Here is a 24536-nt window from a genome sequence, read left to right on the forward strand (position 1 = left end):
AAAAAGCTTCTTGCAACTTTATGATTCTAGGGAATGGACTCCCATCTAGTTCTATTAAGTTTCATTCCATTATTTGCAGCCCTTTTTTTTTACTTTCTAAGATCACTTTGAATTTTATATTTTGTCTTCAAGGATATTAAGTATCTTATCCAATTTTGTGTCATTTGCAAATTGGATAAACGTTCCTTGCACCTTTTCATCCAAAAAAATATAAGGAATGACCCTTATACCACTGTGCCCCCTTAAGTCTATTGAGAACTATTGATGAAACTATTGAATATGATTTTCAAGCCAACTATACATTTATTTGTCATGTAGCCCAGCCCATATTTAAATTGCTCACTAATCAAAATGTCAGGGACTACATTATCAATTGTTTTGCTGAAATCAAGATATATTATGCCTACAGCATTCCCACAGTCTATGTTTTCCAATAAATAAGTGACAAATGTTAGCCAGGCAAATCTTGTTCTTCACAAAGTTAGCTGACTTCTTTATAATCAGTGCATTATTGTCAATGTTCATACATACTGATCTGTTGACTATCTTCTACCCTAAACCTTCTTTCTTGTAGTTTAATCCATTGCTTTTGGTCCTGTTGTCTAGGATAATAAAGAATTGTCTGCTGTGTGACAACCCTTCAAATATTTGAAGACTCTTATGATATCTGAAAGAAAAGAGAGAATGAGAGGGAAGATGACTAAGATATACAAAAGTATTCATAATGTGGATAAAATGGGCAAGAAGAAGCTGTTTTCTCCTTCCCAAAATACTAAAACCAGCTATCACCCAGTGAAATTGGACATCATGGGGATTAATGACTACTAGTCTTGATAGCAGTGAGATTGCTCTGAATGCTACCTGCTGGGAACCTAATGGGTTTCCTTGTACAGTTTGTTGGCCATTGTAAAAACAGATTGCTGAACTAGATGGACCAGAGATCTGATCTAGGAAGGCACAGCTTTTATTCTTACGTTCTCAGTCATCTTTTCTGCAGGCTAAACATTCTACTTCCTGCTTATTGAAGGGGAGGGGGGGAAACAAATCTAAAGCTTTGGCATGCAACAGTAGAAGAATGCAAGAAAGCAAACTGCAACCGTGGAACAATTCAAGAAGGCAAAAAGTCAGTCCCTACTCCTCCTTGTTCAGAAAAGCACTGAATTCATAGATCAGTTAGATCAGGGGTCCCCAACCGCCGGTCCGCGGACCGGTACCGTCCGCGGAACAAGTCTTACCGGGCCGCTGGTTGCTGGCACCGCCATCTTTGATAAAAAGTGCTTCCGGTGAGCTTTTCCAGGTAGAAAGCTCACCGGAAGCACTTTTTTGTCAAAAAAAGATGGCGGCGCCCAGTTGATGCTGGTACCGGGCCGCGGCGCCCAGCTGATGCCGGTACCGGGCCGCGGCGCCCAGCTGATGCCGGTACCGGGCCGCGGCATAAAAAAGGTTGGGGATCACTGAGTTAGATACAGTTCTTGAAAAGAGTGGATGTCACTGAATTACAATCACAAAAGAAGTGAGCAATGGTTACATTTTCTGAAGCAAATTAAAGCAGTTTGACAGGATTAGGATATCTTCTCCCTTCAGCAATAGAAATGCTAATTGGTTAGAAATGTTTTCCTAGTCTTTGAATTTCTGTGAAGGGAAGAGAACCCAGAAAGCAGTGTGCTTCTGTCATGGCTCTGTTTTTAGTTGCCCCTTAGACGTCAGGTAATTACCACTGCAGGAGCCTTTTGGAAAGTGGCAACAAGTTGCTATCCTTTGAGATGGACTAGACCAGGGGTCCCCAACCACCGGGCCCTGGACCGGTACCGGTCCATGGATCATTTTGTACCGGGTTGCAAAGAATGAATAATCGTGATTAAAATATATATAAAAATATGTTTTTGTTTCCGGGTGTCTTATTTTGAAAGACAATCACTTCCGCCCTCGCCTAACTTCCGCGCTTGACTCTTTGGCACGTATTTATCCTGCATCAGCAATGCAAACTAGTCCTCGCAAAATGAGCCAGAAACAGTGTTCACTGGAGAGTTTTTTTGGAAAGGATAAGTTGCGGGTTCATCGCTTATTTATTTACTGTTATTGGAACCTTCACACCCCTACCCAGTCCTTGAAAAAGTGTTTCTGCGTGAAACTGGTCCCTGGTACAAAAAAGGTTGGGGACCACTGGACTAGACTACAAAGTCAAAGGCACACATTCTGTTACAGTAGCAGAATTTTGTTCGGTCTCCAACCTTCTCTTCTCAAAAAAGATAGTTCAGCTTGAGTTGGACCAGGGAGGATACATATTATCTAGTTCATTTCTTGTCAGTGTTGGTGGGGGTCAAAAGATTCATCCTGAAGTTCCTTAACATCTACATGAAACTTTTGGGAGAGGTCACCTGTCAGCATTGAGTTATATATCATCAGTAAGATACATCTTTGTCCTCTGCCCACCAATTAATGCCGTTCTGGGCCTGGAGGCCATGAGAGAATAGGGAAAAATAGGCACCAACTCATCCATGAGAAGACCAAGTCTGAGTTTTGGGACCTCTGAAAACCAATCCTTGAGATTTTTTTACCTATATGTGAGTTTGCACCTCCCTACTCAGAACTGGTAGCCAATTTGGAGATTTTCCTAGACTCATGGCTGCAGCTTGAAAAGGAGGGTCTTTGCATAACTTTGTCTTTGGGACCAATCACACCTCTGGCCATCATCCTGTAAAGCTGCATCCTGCAGCATCCTGAGATTATCTGACCACAATTTGCAACCTTTCCAGGAAAAAAAAAATGCCCATTAGGGAAGCTGGATTTGCTTTACGTCTGCCTGATTCTCTTATTGACTGCTGTAACAGTTATCAAAAAATCAGATCTGACTCAACTTCCAACTGCAATGACTTATGATGGAAATTCTATGCCAATTGTACATAAATTGAGGATTAAATATGGAAGGAAATAAATATAATGTAAGTTCTAAAAGGAAGGAAAAAAACGAAGGAAAAAAAAGGAGGAAAAGATGTTATCAACTTCTTGTAAGAAGTAATTTGGGTACAGACTCCGTGCAAGTTTATACTTATAATCCACCCTGAGAAAAAGCATTCCCTTTTTTTTGGCAGAGAACAAAATAATAAACAAAATATATCAAATGCATGCATCATTACAGTGGAAATGAATGCAAGTTGCCCTTGCTTGACTGGCTCTCATACTTAATAATTGTTGCAGCATCGCCAAGGTTGTGTAAATAGGATTCAGAAATTTCACAATAGGTGGGCATTCATAATGATTATCAGATACAAAACTGATTTGTACCAAAGCTTATCTAGTTTTTAACTATACCTGTCTACTTATACTGCATGTATGTATGTGAATGTGTTTATGTGTATATGTGTTCTGACCCAAGCCTCGTTCAAATCAAATAAACACAAAGTATATATAAAAGCAAACCTTTTTAATGTGTCTCTCTGAATTCTGTTGATTCACAGCAAAGAGTCATTAAAACTGATTGTCCCAGATAAGAGCATGCCCTTGGTTGTTGTGAAAGGTTGTGCAAGGCTGCCAAGAACACAAGATTAATTGCAGGGAAAATTCAAAACCAAAAGTCTCAGAAACAAACCAGAATAGACTGGACTTCCACAAGAACTTGGAGTTGAAAGAACTTCTTTGCTTCCTGCAAAGAACCCAACCCCCCCCCGAGGGCTGGCTTTTATCCCTTATGGGAGGGGCCATCACCTTGCAGCCTTACTCCTGAGTCGCCTGTGCTGCTGCAGCTGCTCTTTCCTTTGAGCAGCCCTGCGTGCACGTGCACTGGGCACAGGCTCCTCAGGGGTCCTCTGCATCACTGCTGCCAGGCTCCGAAGGCAGCACCCCACTCTCCGATAGTCCTGGCCTCATCACATGCAGGCCCCTCATCCAAGTCCTCTCTCTCAGAGACCTCAAGGTCCGCACCTGCTGCCGGCGAACCACAACGATATGTGTGTATAATATGTATATGTATATATACATTATGTGTGTGTGTGTGTGTGTGTGTGTAATGAACACATAGACTTACATTCCCCACCATTTCTTTTTGGAAAACTAAGAATTCCTAGTGAAAATAATGTAACATTTTTCAGGAAGCATTTTTGCTGAAGATGATAAAGGAAATCAGCGCAGCAAAAACCAAGTCTGAAAGAATCATGAGGGGCAAAATCGTCCTTTACTTTTAAAGAGGACTTCTATTCCCTATAACAAGGAAGCCTATTTGTAACCATTAAGGGTTAAAACTTTGTCTCTAATATCTAGTTGGAGCATGATAAGGAATCTGATACAGCGGGGGGGTGGATCTATGTTCTACTCACATGATTTCACAAGACCTCATGAGTCACAAAAAAAGACAGAGACTTTTTCAAAGACTGGAACTTTTTGCTAAAAGAAGAAAAGGCTGAACTGGATTTGGGGGTCAACAAGGATTAAAGCAGGAGGCAATTGATAGAAGTACAGAAGTCAAAATCCTGTTTTCTTTCACTTTTTTCTTATTTGTCTCTTGTTTTCTTGCCACTTTTTATACTTTTATTGTACAATACTATTCTAATAGAAATATATTTTAAAAGAAAAAGGGGAGTTTTTGTATCCTAAAAGGCTCCTTTCCTTTTTTCATTTCCTTTTTCTCTTCTTGGATAAATATTATAAGGTAGAATACGGAAGTGTCATGAAACAAGCAGGGCTCACGGGAAACATTGCAGTATTGGTGCTGCTGCTCAAAGCTGCAGCTGAGATATTCTCCTTGTTTTTAAATTAGCACTCCATAACTACTAATATCATCTCAATCTTTACCGCCTCCTGAATTAAACTTTTTTCTTAAATAATTTTCTATGCTTCTCTCTCCCTCTCTCCTTTCCTCCCTCCCTCCCTCCCTCCCTCCATCTCTCTCTCTCTCTCTCTCTGGTGAATTGTGCCATTCTGGATACACATGAATCCAGCCTGAATATTATTAATTTTCATACAAGGAATAACAGTGTGAATATCAGAGGGGCGGGGGGTGGAGGAAAGGACAAGATAATGCTGCTCTGGGAAATACTCTAGCATAAAATTCAGATGCTCCATTCCACTCTTTCTCCCCTGCCTTTTTTTTGGGGGGGGAGGGGAATGGAGGTTGAGGGCAAGATGGCTGCCGTGTGACAGCCCTTTTAGTGAGCTCCTTATCTTCCTATTATAGCTACTTTTTATGTAAAATAGTTCATTTTTATCTAATATTATCTGTAAACTAAAAGTTAGTTTTCTTTTACTATGAGTAGTAGTTTCAGGTTTTTTAAAATTTAGGATTGGATAAGATTAGGGTTTAGACTCCGAATTCTGGAATTTATCAACTTCAAGCATTCGCAGATGAAGTGAGAGTATGTTCTAAAATCTTTTAAACCACCCAAGGATGCAGAAACAAAAGGTAACAGTAAAAGCAAAAAGTGTCTTGAAAAGAAAATTTAAAAGAAGGCATAAATTGGAAATATAATTGGGAGGAAACACAACATGGCAGCAACAACATCCAGACAACCAAAGATAAAGAACTTATTTCAGATAATGGGCACTCTCAGTAAATCTTTTTTTGCTCTTCCCCTCCTCATAACCTCAGTAAGTAAGCCCTGCTCCTTACTGGAGTGGGAGGAGGATGACTGCCTTTCTCTGGAAAATGAAGCTCCGTTAGGAGACAGAGGAGAGAACAAGGATAACACCAAGAGCAATTTTAAGGAAACTTGGATTTGGTTGTGCCAAGAATTGCCTCCTGACAGCACAAACAGTTATTGTGATATTTAACCTGCTCTTGAAAGCAAACAAAAAGATTGAATAATTAAAGTCTCTAATGGGAAACTACATCTCTAAATTAGTTAAGGAAGTAAATACCAAAGCCCGTGCTCCAAGACGTACTCTTTTCACGAATAGCTCACGTGGATTGGGGGCTTCAAGATGGAGAAGACACGGAGATATAGGAATCCATCCTCTGCCAAAGTCTGGGCAGAGAGCCAAGACGGTGAGGGAGGCTGACTTCAACCCTGAAAATTCTAAAATATTAACGGCTAAGCAAAGAAACCCTCTATTAACAAGGATAGAACAAGATAAGGATAAGAAAAGAAAAGAAAACTCATATCTACTTAATGGACAGTTACAGTTTATGGATGCTGAGGAAAAATTAATGCAGTTTGCTCAGGAGACCAACAGCTGATTCTAAAGAAAATTGGAATGATTAGTTCACTATTGAAATCGGTAACTAATGCAACAGAAAATTTGAACATTCTGCTTCCCTCTCGCTGCTCCTCTGGGGAATTGTTACCAAGCTCAGTTTCTGGAAGCACCAAATCTCCAACAAATAAAAAGAGAAGGTGTGTCAGCCCAAAGCAAAAACTACTGGCACAAAATCAACAAAATGGAGACTGATAGACTCCCCAAGTCATATTTATTAGAGCAGATAAAATCACAACTACAAACCTCTTGGTGTCAGGAAACTGACAAATTTCATAAGATATTGTGGCCTTCCTGTTTCTTGTGTAACAGGAGAAGAAATTAAAAAAAGAGCTGCTCAAAGAATCAAGGATGTAGAAGCACAAAATGATATAGCTATCCTTAGTAAGGCTGGTAACTTGAAATAGCTGAGCAAATATAAATGTTCTTTTCAAATAGACAGCTATTTAAAGTTACAATTGTCAAAACATCTTATGGAGATATTTATGTGAGCGAGATTCAAACAGCTTGACACAATGGTCAGATATGGGAGATTCCATTCTATACACTATAATGGATGTCTCTGCATTTGTGGAGTGGCAGATAGAAGACTTGGCTCATATCTTATTTGACTGACCTGCGTAAGAGGGTGAGAGACAGGTACCTTGGCTCATATACTAAACAAATGACCCATTGGGAACCCCATATTAAAACAACTTACTATTGTGGCCCATCGAGTGCCAGTGGAGCTGGCGGCAGATTTGGATGATCAGGAAGTTGGGGAGGAACTTGGGACAGTTCTGGAGTCTGGGGAAGGCTTTGATGGAAATTCTGCAAGAATTTCCCAACCACCGGAGAGGCAGCTGCTTTTGCAGGCTGAGATAAGTGGGGAGGAAGAACAGCTGGTGCCTATTCCAGATGCGCGTATATGCAGAGCTGTTAGGAGGGGAGAACAACTGCGGACAACTGCGGACAAAGAGTAGACTCAGGAAGCAAGGCACACGTGGACACTGAATGGCCCCTCCCTGGCTGGGGAATAAATAGAAGGAAAGGGGAGCTCCACTGGCACTCGATGGGCCACAATAGTAAGTTGTTTTAATATGGGGTTCCCAATGGGTCATTTGTTTAGTATATGAGCCAAGGTACCTGTCTCTCACCCTCTTACGCAGGTCAGTCAAATAAGATATGAGCCAAGTCTTCTATCTCTGCCACTCCACAAATGCAGAGACATCCATTATAGTGTATAGAATGCAGTGGTGCATTAACTATTAAGCAGACTAAGCACATGCTTAGGGCACCAGGCCCGAAAGGGGCACCACAAAGATGAGGATATGGCTTCATTTGTAAGTATGTACAAAGGAGGGAGGCACCAAGATTTATCAGTGCTTAGGGCACCAGTGAGCCTTTATCCTTCACTGAAGGGGAGTGGTGGTTGTAGAAGACAACAGTTCAGATTTCTAAAGATTTGGCTTATTGTGTTTCCTGTCTCCGAGACTGCTTGCCAGAACTTAATCTGCAGCTTCACAGCCTGGCAATTATCTCAAGGAACTGGGAAGGTTTGTTACTGCATTTAACTCTTTGAAGGACTATTGCCTGGACTTTTTGGTGTGTGAATGCCATTAATTCACAGGAGATAAATAGTTTTTTTTTGGGGGGGGGGGACAAGGAGTCTGTTTCTTGTTTCTGCTAAGGCTGGGTCAGAACGCTTACCTTACGTGCTGCCAGAATTTGAAAACAATACGGCACAGTACTTGAGCAAAATAATTCGGTTGAGATCAGCATATGTGGGACTGATTGGGGTAGATTGTAGGGGTGATGCTGAAATATTTTGTTTTATTTATCTCTATATTAAATTATTGTATTTTATTTCAATTTCATTTTAAATTGTATTTTATTCCAATTCCATTTTAAATTGTTTTTATTATAATTTAGTAATTTGTGTTTGGAACCCTGCACTTTGATATGGCCTCTGGGCTGATCAATAAAATAAACTCAAACCCTTTTCCCCCCCAATCCTTTTCCCCCAACAGTCCTTGGCTCTGTTTGCACAACCTGATTGACTCTGTCAATCACCCTCTTGAATAACAACTTAACTCTGTGCATCAAAGCACACAACTGTGGATGATCTGGCCAGACAGATTGTGATTGGAGTCGGTGCCATACTCAGTCTTTTTCTGCCCATTTCACTCAGCTGTGCCATTGAGAAGATGAATAAAAGGTCAAATGAGAGGCAGACTTTCTAGGACCGGCTTGCTGTTTAGAAGGGTTAGCTAACCCCAGTGCAGACTGGTTTGTGATCTTCATAGGACATTATCAACTGCCTCTTGCAGCTCAAGGCAAACATGTTGCACAAATAGAATTAGTTAGATAAATGCTTGGTAATTGGTAATAATTGCACTACCTAAATAAAATGCTAGGTTTTCTTCTGCTTTGAATGAGTTTGATCTCCCCATGTCTCCTACTTACAATGGGGTAATGTCACTTTGGGCCCCGCAGGACTGGTGTCCAGATGAGATCCCTGCCAGCGTATCAAGGGAGCAAACATTTTTGCCCAGCTGAGAATTCTCACCAGGCCTGCAACATTGGCTGATTACTGGAAAAAGTAATGGAAGCCTTACAAGGGGAAAGTTCCCTTTAAAGCTATTCAGCCATCAGTGTTGTCATCGCATGCTTTCAGTTGTTCTTTCCTTTTTTATTTTTTTTTTGTCCCAGCGCTTCAGGTTTTCATTCAGTCTCTCATTTTTTTAAAGAGATTGTGCGCTTTTATTTTTGATGCATCTTGCAGGAAGAAGAAAATAATTGCTCAACAGCAACTGAAGGAAGTTTCTAAAGAGATTACTGAATAATTGCTGATTATGCCCCACCTGATTCTTGCCTATAGGAAACAGATTTTGTTGAGAGGTGCAGGGCTCACCAGACAGCAATTTTTGCTCTTTTAAACAAATCTGTTGTAAACAAGTTAAAAAGATAAACAGGTTAGAATATTATTGCTGGTTAGTATAAGAATCAGTTAAAATTAAACCAGTTTACCTATCATAGCAAATCCTGATTTACCCAACCAGTATTATTTAATATATTATCATTGGCTGGGTTTGCCAAACTATTATTCATGGCTTACAAACCACAAAATCTGATTTGCACAATGCTATCCCTCTGAAGTAAACTAGACTAGAAAATCCCCCCCCCCAACCTTAGTATGACTTAAGACTAGATATAAAAGTTATTCATAATCAATTATTAACGGGAAAATCATCAGTGGTAGAATTCATCTTGCATCAACTCAACACAGCTATCAGAGTTGGGCAGCTAATAACTTTAACTAAAACAATATCAATCACAATGATAATAGTAATTCTAAGAGCTTTCTAATATTGCAGGACTGTGGTGGTAGAATCATGTCTTTAATGTGTTCCTAAAGGCTGGGAATATCAAGGCCAATCTAAGATCTGGGGTGATGAGCCCAGGCAGGTGTATGGTGGAAAAATCTCTGTTCTTGGTACAGCCAGATGACACTGTTCTTTAGAAAATATCTACATCTTGCCTCTCCTGCTGGTTGTGATGGGATGGGTAGATGTAACCAGAAAAAAGTGGTTCATCAACTAATCCATCTCATGCCATATGAGTCTTCATAGGTCGTAACCAGCCCCTTGAATTGAACCCACAAGCATATGGGCAACTAATGCAGCTTATGGAAACAGAGGTTTAATGTGCGCTGATCAGGAAGCACACATAACCATCTGCATGGTTATATTTTGTACCAGTTGCAGTATCTGGACGCTCCTCAAGGGCAACTCATATAGCATTACAGTAATTTGTTTGAGAGATGACCAGGGCATGAGTGACTGTGGGCAGAGCCTCCTGGGTCAAGTACAGGTACAACCTGTGCACAACATGGATTTGCACAAATGACCTCCTGGCCATGAATCCAGAAGAAGCCTCAGGTTGCACACTTGGTCTGTCTGGGGCAGTGCCACCATATCCAGAACCAAATATGGTAAATCCCCAGGACCAACAGCTCCCAAACCCAAACCCACTTAGTCTTGCTAGGGTTGAGATGAAACTTGTTGTTCTCTATACAGACCCTCATATCCTCCAGCCCCAGGACAGGACTCCAATACGTAGCACTGCTTAATTTGCCAAAGGTGGACATACAAAGCCAGATATCATCAGCATGATACCAAACCATGGTTTGTTGAATAAGCCACGGTGCTTTCAGTAATACCATAAATTAGAGTTTACAAACCATGACACATTAAGCTGAAACCAAACAAGCCTTTTCATAGCTTAATACTATATTGTAACAACTTAATACTATATAAGTTAAAACCCACCCCTCCCCTAGGAAAATGAAATATTTTAGGATGTATGAGTAATGTATATTTATAATTTATAATTATATGAGCCTTGGTGGCGCAGTAGTTAGAGTGCAGTACTGCAAGCTATTCCTACTGCAATTTGGCAGATCGAATCCCACCAGGCTCAAGGTTGACTCAGCCTTCCATCCTTCCAAGGTGGGTAAAATGAGGAACCAAAATGTTGGAGGCAATATGCTGACTCTGTAAACTGCTTTGAGAGGGCTGTAAAGCACTATAAAGCAGTATATAAGTCTAAGTGCTATTGCTATATACTAAAAAGGCAGAATATTTCCCCTAAAAAGAGAAGTAGAAACTCAGAAGCAGAAGAAGCTCACCCCCACCTTTGTTAATGGGCGGGCTTTGTTATTCTACATAACAAAGCCCTCTACCCATCTCACCACCTGGCCTGGGAAGATTACATCAGCCAACACTCAGGGGAAGCCATGTGGTCCAGACAAAGCCTACAAAGTTAGCTAAGAGCCCTGCCCCTGGGAGTCTGACAGTCAATGGGATATATTTCTTACACAGGAACAGGAAAAGCTAAGGTAGGGCCCAACAGAGGGTATAAAACTAAGGGTCTCTCAGGGTCTTGGTCCTTCTTTTCCTTCACCCAGCATCTTGAAGCACGTGGTCATTCTTTTCACTTTGGAGCTCCAAGCCATGTGGTCCTGTCCAGTGGTGGGATTCAATTTTTTTTACTACCAGTTCTGTGGCCATGGCTTGGTGGACGTTGCAGGGGAAGGATACTGTAAAATCTCCAGTCAGAGGTGGTATTTGCTGGTTCTCCGGACTACTCAAAATTTCCGCTACCGGTTCTCTAGAACTGGTCAGAACCTGCTGAATACCACTTCTGGTCCTGTCCACCATTAAACCATCTTTCCAAACAGCTTCCATGTTTCCAGTGTCTTTTTCCCCACTCGGAACTGAACCCAGAAGGATATTTCTTCCAACAGTGGATTGAGCAAATAAGCAGACTTCCAAAATCAATTGGGATTAATCACAGCTTCAGAGAAGCTATTTTGTAGTTGCACTTTCGGTAGTTTTTTAAAATAAAATGTGGGCTGCAAAAGACTGCTTTAAACAAAAAAAGACCAAACCTATTCATATACAAGGCGTATATCATGAGAAGTGCAAGAGTTCTCAATTGTTTTTCTTGGCAGTTCTCCTAGGGGTGAGGTTTTGTCACTGCTCCTATTTGGCTTCATCTTTTAAAGGATAACTTAACTGTAAAATGCACTGCTACGTATCGATGGAAGCGGGTGTCCGTGCCCCCCCCCCCAAAAAAAAGCAAGTTTAATCAGAGAAACACCCATCACAACCTCCCAGTTCTTTGGGTTTTATGCCAGCTGGAGGCTGTGAGCGAGGAGCATTTCAGCTAAGGCAACTGGGAATGGCTCCGCTATTGGCCCCGAGCTCCGTGGAGGCTTTCTTCCAAGTTATGCCTGTCAGGAATGCGCGAGTGTTTTCACTTGGAAAAGGAAGACTTCCTCGAATCCCGAGGGCGCCTTAACTCCTCAGATTATTTTAAGAGGCAAAGATCAACAATGACTAAGGATCGGAGTGGCTGAAAGCTTTCCTCGAATGAAATCCCCAATGACAAGCAAAAAGATGGTTGCTTAACGATGAGTGATTGAAGGCAGAAACCACAACAGCTACGTTCCCACAAAGAGGCGCCGCCAAAACCAAAGCACGTTGGGAGTTCTCAGTGACGCGTGAACTCCGGCTAGGGAACGTATTTTGTAGGGTGTGCTTGCCCACGGTCGGGCAAAGGAATCCCTTATTTCTTGGACCCGCGTTTCTAAGGTTCTTGCGACCTACAGAATCCAAATCACAGAAGATGCGTTCCCCAGACGCAATAGAACAAAAAAACAAAAAAACGCGGGTTGGCCCGCTTGGGGAGCATCCTGACGTGCCAACGCCCTTAACCGTGCGATACACCCCCCTCTTTTCAAACGCGCCACATCCTTTCCCTTTGGGGGCGTGCGTGGAACGGCGCCCTCCACCCGAAGCGTGTAAAAGAAAGAAAAAATAAAAAATAAAAGGCGAACTCGCACCTTCCACGCGCCCTCAGCCAGTCGCTGCCTACGTGGGCGGCGTGTCTGGCCCGCGCGGGGCCTTGGAGTCGGGGGCGAGCGATGCGATCCGAGCGCCGCCTCAGCGGCGGAGGCTGAAGGAGGCGGCGATATAGCGGGGGAGGAAAAAGCGGAGCAGCCCGGCTGTCTTTCGCGAGAAGAAGGCGGGGGTGGAGGGGAAGGTGGGACAGAAACCCGCAAGGAAACGGCAAAGGAGGGGGGGAAGGGTTGGCCTGAGAGGCGAGCGGGTTGCCGAGGGCATGCGGGGCGGCCACCGATTGCAACGGTATGTGTTGTGGCGGGGAGTGGTGGCGGTTGGGGTTGTGTAATGGCGAAATATCAGGGTTCCCCTCCTCTGATTTTAAAACTGGATTCTTTCTGTGCGTCGATGACTAAATTGTTCGCCTCGGGTTTCTTCCCTCTCTATTTCATTTTATTTTTTTTAACGTGGTTGATGGGGGAGCTTATTCACACGTTCTCTTTCCCGGAGCGCTTGTGCCTCTCGGCTTTACTGCCTTTCTTGACTTGCTTCCCCTCTCTGAATTTTCAAGGAGAAGTAAAGAAACCTCTGCGAAGCCGTCAGATCTTCTTGGCGGGGTGGGTTGGCGGTGTGGGATGGAGCGTACTCCATCCCATCGACCTGGTAGCTTCTTCTCCAACCTACAGCGAATCTCCCATCATTCTCAACCAGGAAGGTGATGGGACGTTGTGATGTTGCATAATTATTTGTTGGGGTGGGGGTTCGGGGTAGAGAGAAAGTTTGGTTTTAGTCCAGCGGCTGTCAAAACGTTTCGATCCAAAGATCCCTTTACTTTCTCGAAAGAGATTGAGGACTCTGGTACATTTAGTGATGTTGGTGCATTAGAAATTAAAAATGGAAACGTTTTAAAATAGTTATTTGACTTTGCAGATCCCCTGAAAAGATCCCTGAGACCTCCAAGGGTCTCCAGAGCACCCGTTGAAAGCTACTGCATTTATGTTTAAGGCTTCATTTTCTTCAACTTCAGAGGAATTTTCAAAAAGGAAATATCATTTTTTTTCTTTCATAACTGACTGTTCCACCCCTTCCACTATGTTGGTTGAGTGTGAAAGATCACCTCCATTTCCTGCTTGCTCTCATCTTGCTGAGTTTAAAGGATGATGGGGGAGAAAACCGCTGATTACTTCCAATATCTGTCCTTTTACTTGCACTCTGCAGCATGCCTTTGTAGTTTTCTAGCACTGCAAAGTATTCAAGCAGTGCTCTGTTAAATAAATACCAAATTGCACTGGGGCGTCTCTTAAGTTTCAACTTCCTATTGGAAATTTCTACCCCTCTACCCAAGATCTAGATGTGTGTGGCAGCTGCTTACAGACATTTATTAGTGAATAGATGACCTTTCCTTCCCCTGTTGCTTCTCATGTTCAACAGCTGAGCTCTGGTGTGAAAAACAAGCTCCAGAGCTGAAATCCTCAGAGGCCTTTGAAGCCACCACATTTTTTTTTATTGGGTTCAAAGTATAAGGTATAGTATTTTGGAATATTCTGAGGGAGCCCAGAAGCATCTTCTGAGAATGTCTTGCTGTTCAGGAAAGGTCAAAGGACAAAATGCTGTTTTGAATTTACTCTCTGTTGGGAAATATGTATTGTTATCTTACTGAAGAAGAAATCTGAGACCATGTCAGTCAGAAGTACAGACGAAAGTGAAGTAATAAGAGACTTGCAAACTGGTTTCAATTCATGCTGGACCACCGCCTCAGTCTTTTGGGTTTGAGGATTATTAACATTATGTAGAACTTTTCTTTAGGTAGAACTTTCCTATCATATAATTTACTTCTGAGTTATCTAATTTGTGTGTGTGTGTGGGGGGGGGACTTAGCTTGAAAAATAATGTTTGCCCATGATACCATGGAGTTAACCTTTGGTAAGATGGGGTGACCAATACATTTCATAAATAAATCCATTCATCAGTGTGGCTAAACATGTATTACGTTCTTTAGAGTTGTACTTGATTCCTGGTGACTGGATAAAAGCTCTCCAAGTTGTCCTACCTCTTACAGCATTATAGAGCTCTTAAAGGTGCATTCATATAGCTTCCTATGCTCTGCCTAGCCCCCTCATGTGTTGTTGGCTTCTCCTTTGATCCATTCTTGTCCATCATTATCTTTTCTATCAGTCCTCATGCTGTGTCTAACATGACTTTTGTACTGAGATCCTTCTAATGAATATCTGAGCTCGATTTCCTCTAATACTCAATGGTTGATCCTTTGGGTTGTCCAATAAGTGTGAAGCAGTTTCTTCCAGCACTCTAGGAGTAAATCTTTTTCCTAAATCTGTTCCTCCGTTAATATAAGCCCCAGTATATGTTGACCATTCTAAATTTTGTCTGAAATGTCACAGTTGTTGATGAGTTTATATGCATTCCTTTTTGCTCGCCATTCTTTCTCTTTTGTACAATTGTCTTTACCAATACTGCAGCCTAGAAAATCAAACTTACCAACTATCCCATTGTCTTACATTCCTCTAGTTTTCCAGTAGACGTGACCTTTGTTTCCTTGATGTTCAAAGAAAGCCCAACCTTTTCACTCTATTTTAGAATTGTTCGTGTTAGATATTTTCCTTTTTTTTTTTTTTTTTGCAACCAAGACAGTGTCATCTGTATTTTGGGTTCAAACGCCTCCTATCTTTTGAATGAATTTATTGTTATCCCCTTGTGTATTGCGGATACAAAATAAGAAGAGCTAATTTGCAAACGTTTTGGTGGTTCCAGTTAACTTTATATTAAGCATGTAGAGTAATTGATAATATTTTTTTAAACTTAAAAAGAAAAAAACCTGGAGAGAAAGAGGAACAGAAAGGAATGAATCATGCTTAGTGGTTTTTTACACCATTGCATCTTTTTGCCTTAGAAGCAACAAATAATAGAGTTCCTGAAAAATAGTTTTGAAGCTTGTCTGGGGAATAGCACTGTCTTTTTTTTCTGGTCAGTTTTACTTGTCATTGGATCCCTTACCATATCACATATTGCAGCTCTAAAAGTGGTTGACGGATTAAATGGCTTGCATGAGCTATCATAATCTTTACTGCCTGGAGCTTGTCTATAAAGCTTTTATCGTTAATGACCTCAATACATTAAAAATGATGGTCAGTTTAACCATATGCTAAAACACACAACCATCAGCAGTGCCCAAAAGAGAGTGGAGGATCATGTGTAATTATAATAGCAAAAAACCTCCACTAACGTTTGTGTGTTTAGAGCATTTTTGTCCATTGTTGCTTTGCCAATGTATTTATAGAGGCCAAGAACTGGTTTTACGGAGTGACAGTACATTGTGTTATTGTTGGCACCAATAGAATGCGATTTTTTTCTTTCATGAGAAAAATTATACTACAGTTTAACAGCTGGGAGTATTTCTTGTGTGACTTTATGTCCTCCTGTATGCTGAATAAATTTGTTTTATTTTTTTCATCCCTGCTCTCATACTTCATGCTTTCTTTTAGCTTTAGAAGACTTAGAATATTTTTTTTAGTAAAAGTTTTATTGGGTTTTCACAAAACACAATAGAAATAAAACATCTTTTTTTGAGAGCAGCATGATTCCAGGTTATCACATCTCAATACAGACATAATCTCAGTTGCATATTCATGTTTGTATTCAAACATGAGAGATGAGATGTGGCTCCCTTCGACTCAGCTGGTGGTCTCGCCCCTCTTCGCCACCTCTATGGGGTGGCTTCAGCCCCGAATCCAAAGGATTGGGGCGCTCCAGTGGTGAGCACGGATCGAAATCGCGCACGATCACAGATTTCGGTCCATTGCTGAAGATGCCCAAACTGGAAGACCTAAGACTTAGAATAACTTTATTGCCACTTTGAATGTACACTAATCGGCATACATTAAAATGAAATTTCATTGCATACAGCTCTCAAAGGGCCACCACCTCTAATATACATTACATAAACATGACAAAATAAATACAAAATTAGCATATACCCACATATATGACACAGATATAATTTCATTCTGCTCATTATTGCCACTTTGTATATTGATTGATCATCATAGGAGTAGAATTAAAAATTGTTACTTCCTCTTTTGATTTTTCCAGTGAATCTTTAACCTCCACACAACCTTGTTTTACTTACCTTTCTCCATTTTATCCTACTTTTGGCATCCAGGATTCGCTCAAGGTCTTTTGCTACCCGAAACTAAGCAGAAAATGATGTCAGGCAAGTTGAAGGGCAGAGACATGACATCAGGCAGGCAGTGGAGGTGGGGGAGGGGCAAGCGTCATCCATTAGATTATAAATCCCATAAATGGGTCTCCTACCCTTGAAAATTACGTTTGGAGACAACAAATTATTGCTCATTGCTTTTTGGCAGGGATGGGCAGCCTATAGGCCATGGGTTGCCCCAAAGTCCAGCACCCTATCCGAATATGCTGCTGCTGAAATTTGGTGACAATATGGCTGCTTTGCGGCAGTGCGAATTTTGGGTTGCTTTCAAAAACAATTGTAGAATTGAGAGCCCTTGGCTTCTAAGAAGTACAGGTAGTCCTCAACTTACAACCAATTAGAGACTGTTTGAAGTTACAATGGCACTTATAAAAAGTGACATGACCGTTTTTCACACTTACAACCGTTGCAGTATTCCCATGGTCATGTGATCAAAAATTCAGACACTTGGCAACTAGCATGGTATTTATGTCTTTATGGCAGTTGCAGTGTCCTGGAGTCACATGATCACCTTTTGCGACCTGACAAACCAAATCAATGTGGAAGTCAGATCACAGCTGGAGTGATTTATTTAACAATGGTGGCAAGAAAGGCCGTAAAATGGGGCAAAATTCACTTAACAAATGTCTTACTCAGCAACAGAAATTTTGGGCTTAATTGGGGTCATAAGTCAAGGACTACTTGTAGTGGGATATTCTTTTGCCCTTTCATTCTTTGCATATGGCCAAAATTGTGTTTTGTTGAACTTGGCTCATCTTGCACCAACCAATTGTGTTAACAGGAGACAACACCTTTTCAGTGAATTTTCAGGTTGGGATTTTGCATACAAAGTAACGTCGCTGTAAAAATTAATTTGTTCTTCTGTTGATAGGAAGAATACTGGTTACGTGTGTGTGCGTGTAAGCAGATGCAGATTCCTTCACCATGTCAAAAAAACCAGGCTATTTTTCTTTTGCACTGAAATAAGTTTATTTCCTTAATTTGATTACATATATAAATACCCTCATTTGAAAGCAGGGTATTTCCTGAGGCTATTAATCAGAGTTGTTAATTTCCTGTACCTGGGATTAACTGTTTCCAGTCCATGCGGCAACATTAGATAAAATAAAGCATGGTGTACTTGTATGAATAGGGCCAATTTCTCTCCGCTCGTATGATATAACATCACAGACAACACATTTACTCTTGAGCAATGTTTTCATCATGTAAAGGAAACCGGAGATGTGTCCAGATTGTTCCATTGTGGTGCCCATTTTTATTCTCTACAGTAGGGGGGTCAAACCGGCAGCCTGCAGGCCGGATGTGTCACGTGCAGCTCCGCGAAGGGGAAAATTGTCATGAAACCTCTCATGATGGCAACATGACGTGGCGAGTTTGACACCCATGCTCTACAATATATTTGGTTTTTTTTATACTATTTAATTCTTAATACGGATGTCTACATTTTTCATATATGTCATTTTTATCCATCCAGAGTCACTTTTGGTGAGCCTATGCCAATTCAGTTAATAAGCCAATTAAATAAATGGTTACGGTAGCCTCTTTGTCTCCATTCTTAGCTCTCGTTTCCTTTTTAGCTTGGAGCTACTGTTTGGAAGACGTCATCTCCACATGGGTGTGTTTTCCAGCTAACACAGGGATGAAAAGGAAAACAACGTTTTCATGGAACCCAGTGAAACAGAGCAAAATTTCTCCCTGCGATCGATACAAACATGCCTGCTGCATCTGTAGGGGGTTCCTTTATGTTTACGGTGGACGGAGAAATACTAGCTTGAGTGATTTCTGGAGATTCAAAATAGGTAAGGTGCGCTTTATTTGGTTTTGTTATGGCATGAAAAGAAATGCCTCAAGCTACAATCATACAATCCTGTTAGAATGTATTGCTGTTTTTGAAATGGCCACAAGGCAGAGGCCTTTTCTATAAAGTTTTTTTCATTTCAAGCAAGATAATCTGGATTATTTTAATAATCTCATTAGATATTTAATGAGGTGTTATATGGCCGCTATGGATCGGTTTTCAAATCTGTTTTATTTACTGTTTTTGTTGCCTTCACAACCTTATATGAAATGGCGACCAGCTAATTCCTATTGCAAAAAGGTGGCTGGCCTCAGCGATACAATCCACCAAAACTGCACTTACTACACGAGTAGCTGAAACAATCATGTATCTAAAATGGTAGACTGTACAGGTAGTCCTTGACTTACATCAATTTATTTGGTGACTGTTTGAAGTTACAACAGCACCAAAAAAGTGATTTACCAGTGGTGGGATTCAAATCTTTTTTACTACCAGTTCTGTGGGCGTGGCTTGGTGGGCATGGCAGCGGAAGGATACAATAAAATCTCCAGTCAGAGGTGGTATTTGCCGGTTCTCTGAACTACTCAAAATTTCCGCTACCGTTCTCCAGAACTGGTCAGAACCTGCTGAATACCACCTCTGCTTATGATCTCTTTTCACACTTACAACCAATGCAGCAACCTTATGGTTACATGATCAAAATTTGGGCGCTTGGCGACTGGCATGAATTTATGACGGTTGCACTGTTCTGGGGGTCATGTGATCCCCTTTTGTGACCTTCTGACAAGTAAAGCCAATGGGAAGCCAGATCCACTTAACAACCATGTTACTAACTTAAAATTTGCAGGGATTCACTTAACAGCTGTGGCAGGAAAGGTGGTAAAGTGGAGCAAAGCTCACTTTTAACAACTGTCTTGCTTCGCAGTGCAAATTCTGGGCTCGATTGTAGTCACCAGTTGAGGACTACCTGTAACAGAATAATAGCTTTGTATCTGGAATAGAAGAATGCTGGTTTCATAATGGGAGTGGAAATGATCCAAATTGGATTTTAAAAATACTTGATTACAACATGAAAACCCTGGGACTTCACAGGATACTTGACTGTGCCAAGAACCTAGGGGTGAAGTGATGTTTTCAAAATGCACAGGTCTGCAGCCAAAACTCTGAGCCAATTCTTCTCTTCCCTCTCTAATGTCAAACACTTCCTGTGTTCTCATGTTATCCTCTTCATTTTTCTGCAGATTGCTAGTGGTGGGACGAAAAAAAATATATCTGGAGGTATTTGAACTGCATGTTTAGCTAAGTGTTCAGGAAGGGTAAAAGAAATGGGTCTGTTTTTCAGGATGGCCCCCTTCATCCAGGATGTGATTTGATTTGCAGATTCTGCTGGTAAAGTTGTAATTCCCAAAGAGGGCAACTGCAAATACTAATAAAAAAGCTGCATTGACTTTATGCTTTGTTTCTACTACAGCGAGTAATGAATGGGAGGAACTGGACAATTCAAACGATGGCCCAGAAGAACTGGAAGAGCACACAATGGTGGATTATCAGGCAAGCTATAATAGCTAATTAGCTATAAATCACTTTATAGGTAATCCCAGATTTAGGATCACAATTGGGACTGGAGTTTTGGTTGTAGATGATTGCAGTTGTAAGTCGAGGTACCCATGTGACTGGAGCTGATTTTGGTGGCATTTTTACCATGGTCATTAAGCAAATCATGTGGCTATAAGCCTGAATCATGTGGTCAATAGATGAATCGTGTTGCTCTTAAGCAAATCCATTCTACCAAATGGGCGGGGTCCCCCCCCCCCGAAACTAGCAAATAATGCTGGAAACTGGCTAAAAACATTGCAAATCATGGATCATGTGACCATGGGATATTGTAACTGGTCATGAATTTATTTGTTAATTTAAAACTTTATATAAAGATTTTACATTAATAAATTTACCAGCAGTTACAGTATTCTATGGTCACATGACCATGTCATGTCACCCATCTTGGTGGCACAGTCTGAGTTAACGAATGCAGTACTGCAGGCTACTTCTGCTGACTGCCAGCTGCCAGGTTCTCACCGGCTCAAGGTTGACTCAGGCTTCCATCCCTCCAAGGTGGGTAAAATGAGGACCCAGATTGTTGGGGGCAATAGGCTGTCTCTATAAACTACTTAGAGAGGACTGTAAAGCACTGTAAGGTGGTATATAAGTCTAGGTGCTATTGCTATTGCTATTTTATGATCAACTTGGATGGCTTCCAATCAAACTAAATTTGTGCCGAAATGCAGTCATATGACAGGGATGACACAATGTTTTATGATAGGGGAAGCTGGAAGTGCTTTATGGGTTATAAAACACCCCTTCAGAGGTGTTTAATGAGGTAAGCACTTATATCAACTTAATGAGTAGCATTTTACATAACTCTATTACCATAATACCACCACTACCTGGCTTTTGAAATAAAAATATTTTGAGAAAGAGTTTAGGTTTTAATCCATGCCGAAAAATGAACTGTCACTGGATATTGTGATGGATGGATTGGAAACTGGATTAAAATAACTTTTAAGGACTTGCATCCGTTCTTTGCCTTTCTTGTTGATGGGTTCTAAGGTCAAACTGAAGCATGGTTGAATATTTTTGATGGAATGGCTTTGAGAAGAACATGGAACTATGTGAAACTGGCATAGAAAGTGGTAATTTGTAATTCTTCCTGATTATTGTAGCCATAGGAGCTTGAAGATGTTTGTACTAAGCTCAACCCAAAAATGAAGTTTTCAGACTTTGGTTTGAAAGTTGCACTAAATGGCAATAATCTATAGAAAATGCAAATGTGATTCATTGGAAAATGATTATTGTATTTGCAGGATATCCTGTATATCTTTGGTGGAATGGTGGATTCAGCTTTCACACAGAAGAGAAATCCTCTATGGATGTATGACATAGGTGCGGAATGAGATAAGTTTTATCCTTCCAGTATATTTATGCATTTCATAAATATGTACTAGTTTGTATCAAGAGTATTTTTATTCATGTACAATCTATTCTGGTAAGGGTTGTAGATGAAGAACAGATTAACATATCAAACCAATAATTGTCTCCACCTCTTCTTGCATGGTTGGACGGAGAGCTAAGGAAGTACTGTAACCAGGCATGATATTCCCCTCTGAAAAATAAATTGGGGCCGGCCAAATGAGATCCCCCACCGCGCGCCAAGAAATCGCCTGTTTAAATATTGGCCTTACTTGAGCTCTCTAGACCAGGGGTGTCAAATTTGCAGACCCTGGGCTGGATGCATCATATGCTGGCCAGGCCCGGTTTAGCAAAGGGGGGAAAGTCACAATATGTCACGTGATGACGCGAGTTTGACATCCTGTTCTAGTCTGATACCCTTCAGTGGCTCAGAACCTGGGAACCATGGGAATTGTCATCTGACACACATGAAGAGCTCTAGATTGTGAAGATATTTGCCTTGCTGTATAGAAATAGTTCCTAAAATGAAGAGCACATTGACATTCACTGCCTTGGGAATTGTATCTGGAGCTGATATTTATATTGTGTGTTGTTGGTAAAGGAAATACAGCCTGAAAATTTTCCTGCCAATCTCTCCTTTTAGTGCTCGCATAGCACTGCAAGCAGTACAGTAGCACCTTCTTGTGGTTAATGCTATGATTGACATTTTATACACCTGCAGATGCAACCAAGTGGATAGCCTGCCAGCTCCCAGCAGTAGCGGGTGAGGTAAGGAATAACACAACTAAATATAATGAATCATCCATGAAACCTGTTGCTTTGTTGATCAAATAGCTTGCTTAGTTACATACTTTGAAAACTGCTCCAGACTAGATGACCAGACCGCCATAAGGTAGCATGGTAAGTTTAAGGTACTGCTGCTTCTGGTTTTCTGGGACATTCACATTATTCATACTTCACGTTTGGAAATCAATCTCTTCAATTCTGAATGTTGAAATAAGAATGGTTCTTTGGCTGCAATTAATTTTATGTATGCAATTATTTCACAGATTGAATTCCTTGTTAGAATTACTGGAGTTTCCCCATAACCAACCTGTCTCTCCAGGGGTGGGATTCAATCTGTGTAATAACCGATTCGGTGAGCGCACGCTTCACATCCCACCTCTCTGTCTCTCCCTCCTTTACCACCCCCTTCCTCCCTCTAATTTAAATCCTGCCTCAGACGAGCAACTCTCCGTAAATGTCAAAGTTAGCTGAAGTTCACAAAAGCTTATGCCTTTTAATACATTTTGTTAGCTGGAAAGACTTCCTGTATTAAATGTGGAGAAACTCAGGAAGCAGAAGGCAACTGCACTAGTACAATCTAACTCAGACCAACCAAGAGAGCCCCATTCAAATCCTAGCCTCTAAAGGGGCATGGTCTTGTATGCGGGGTCTGGGCAAAACAAATGTGGAACATCCATGCATACATCCCTCTACTTTCCTTACAATCATGATTCCACGGGCTTAGCCAGAAGTTATATTTTCAGAGTTTTGACTTCCTGTTTTCCTTCCTGTCTAGCAGTAGGAGAACATCATCTGTAGGCTGTAGGAAATTTTGAAGTCATTTCTTCTCCCTCCTCCCAAAATATAGTTTAATTCATAATATATCTATAGAACGTGTACATTTTCCATCCATGTCTTTATATCTACATACATATGCACATCCATTCTCTTAATTTATGGAGATTTTCAATCATTTTAGTGGGAGTAGTGAGATTCCATCTATAGGGATAAATGTCAGCAAACTGGAAAGGAACATTATTTTTGAAGGACGTTGCTAAAATATGAACTGCTGGGACTTCCATTGAAGTAGTGCAGTATGAATGCCTTAGGACAGGAGTGTCAAACTCGATTTCATTGAGGGCCGCATCAGGGTTGTGTTTGATCCCCCAGGGGCTGGGAAGGGCATGGCCGGGGTGGGCGTGGCCAGTTCGACATCACTCGTCAAGGCTTGGCTTTCGGCCGCAACAGCCTCCCTGAGCTCCGTTTTTGCTGACAGGGCTGCAGGAGGCTGTTGCAGCTGAAAACGGAACCTGAGAAGGCCACGCACTGCTCTCCCCAGCTGTTTTGATGGCAGAGGCATCGCAGGCTGGTCCTTTGCTGTTTCCAGGGTGGCCCCGCGGGCCAGATCTAAGGACCCTGAGGTCTGGATGCAGCCTGTGAGCCTTGAGTTTGACACTCCTGCCTTAGGATATTGCCTGCTTTCTATTGGTGTGATGGCAACGATAATTAAGGATGGTTGTTTCATTTTGTCTTCTCTCTCTCCATTTCTAGGTTCAAGTTCCTGTTAATCGGAAGGGCCACAGTGCTGTGGTCTACAGGGGTAATATGTATATATACGGGGGATACATTGATATTAAAGGTGCTTCCCAAGAATTCTGGACCTTTTATTTTGGTAAGTTAAACTTTCTCAGCAGTTACCTAATGTGTAAATAAGGCTAGATGCGAGGAAAAACCCTTTGAAACATCCAAAATGTATCTGTTTAAAAGGTAATGAACTCTAATTATCTTCCTTCAGATACAAAACAATGGGCCCCTCTATTGGCTGCATCGAATGGGAACAGCCCAGGTCCCCGACATGGTCATTCTGCTGTGGTTTATGGCAATGGCATGTACTTGTTTGGAGGGTTAATGGGACTGAGCGAACAGAAGGATTTCTGGATGTGGGATTTTATAGCCACCAACTGGTCCAGTATCAGGAGAAGGTAACTGTTTGAATGTACCTCACTAGCAGTTGCAAAAGTTTAAGAGGGCGAAGATAAAACTGTTTTTCCCCTGCCGATTGTTCCTAGAGTTACACAGAAGAGCAAGTTTATCTTTTTTACATATTAGCCATGAAGCCTAGCATCATAATGTTCCAGTTATGTTAGCTGGGATTTAAAGATGTTTGCACATCAATTGAAAACAGGGAGAAGGGGGACTT

General features: G+C 41.3%; 1 protein-coding gene across 3 annotated transcripts in view; it reads left to right on the forward strand.

The window, feature by feature from the left end:
- The window catches only part of LOC113410770 (leucine-zipper-like transcriptional regulator 1), a 51501-nt gene that overhangs the window by 22300 nt on the left and 4665 nt on the right, over positions 1–24536 (forward strand). The window contains exons 1-7 of one of the 3 annotated variants that reach the window (XM_026665475.2): positions 12536–12878; positions 18384–18605; positions 20076–20155; positions 21466–21544; positions 22293–22339; positions 23888–24008; positions 24132–24318. In XM_026665475.2, the coding sequence (XP_026521260.1) occupies positions 18446–18605; positions 20076–20155; positions 21466–21544; positions 22293–22339; positions 23888–24008; positions 24132–24318 (674 nt within the window). In that variant the 5' untranslated portion in view covers positions 12536–12878; positions 18384–18445. Of the gene's footprint in view, positions 1–12535; positions 13288–18383; positions 18606–20075; positions 20156–21465; positions 21545–22292; positions 22340–23887; positions 24009–24131; positions 24319–24536 lie in introns of those variants that run through there. The other 2 variants (XM_087950276.1, XM_087950277.1) reach the window with 2 other exon arrangements.

Source organism: Notechis scutatus, chromosome 1 (genome assembly GCF_049901735.1).
Source record: "Notechis scutatus isolate UNSWTSFEM ecotype Mainland chromosome 1, rNotScu1.2, whole genome shotgun sequence".
Classification (NCBI taxonomy): Eukaryota; Metazoa; Chordata; class Lepidosauria; order Squamata; family Elapidae; genus Notechis; species Notechis scutatus.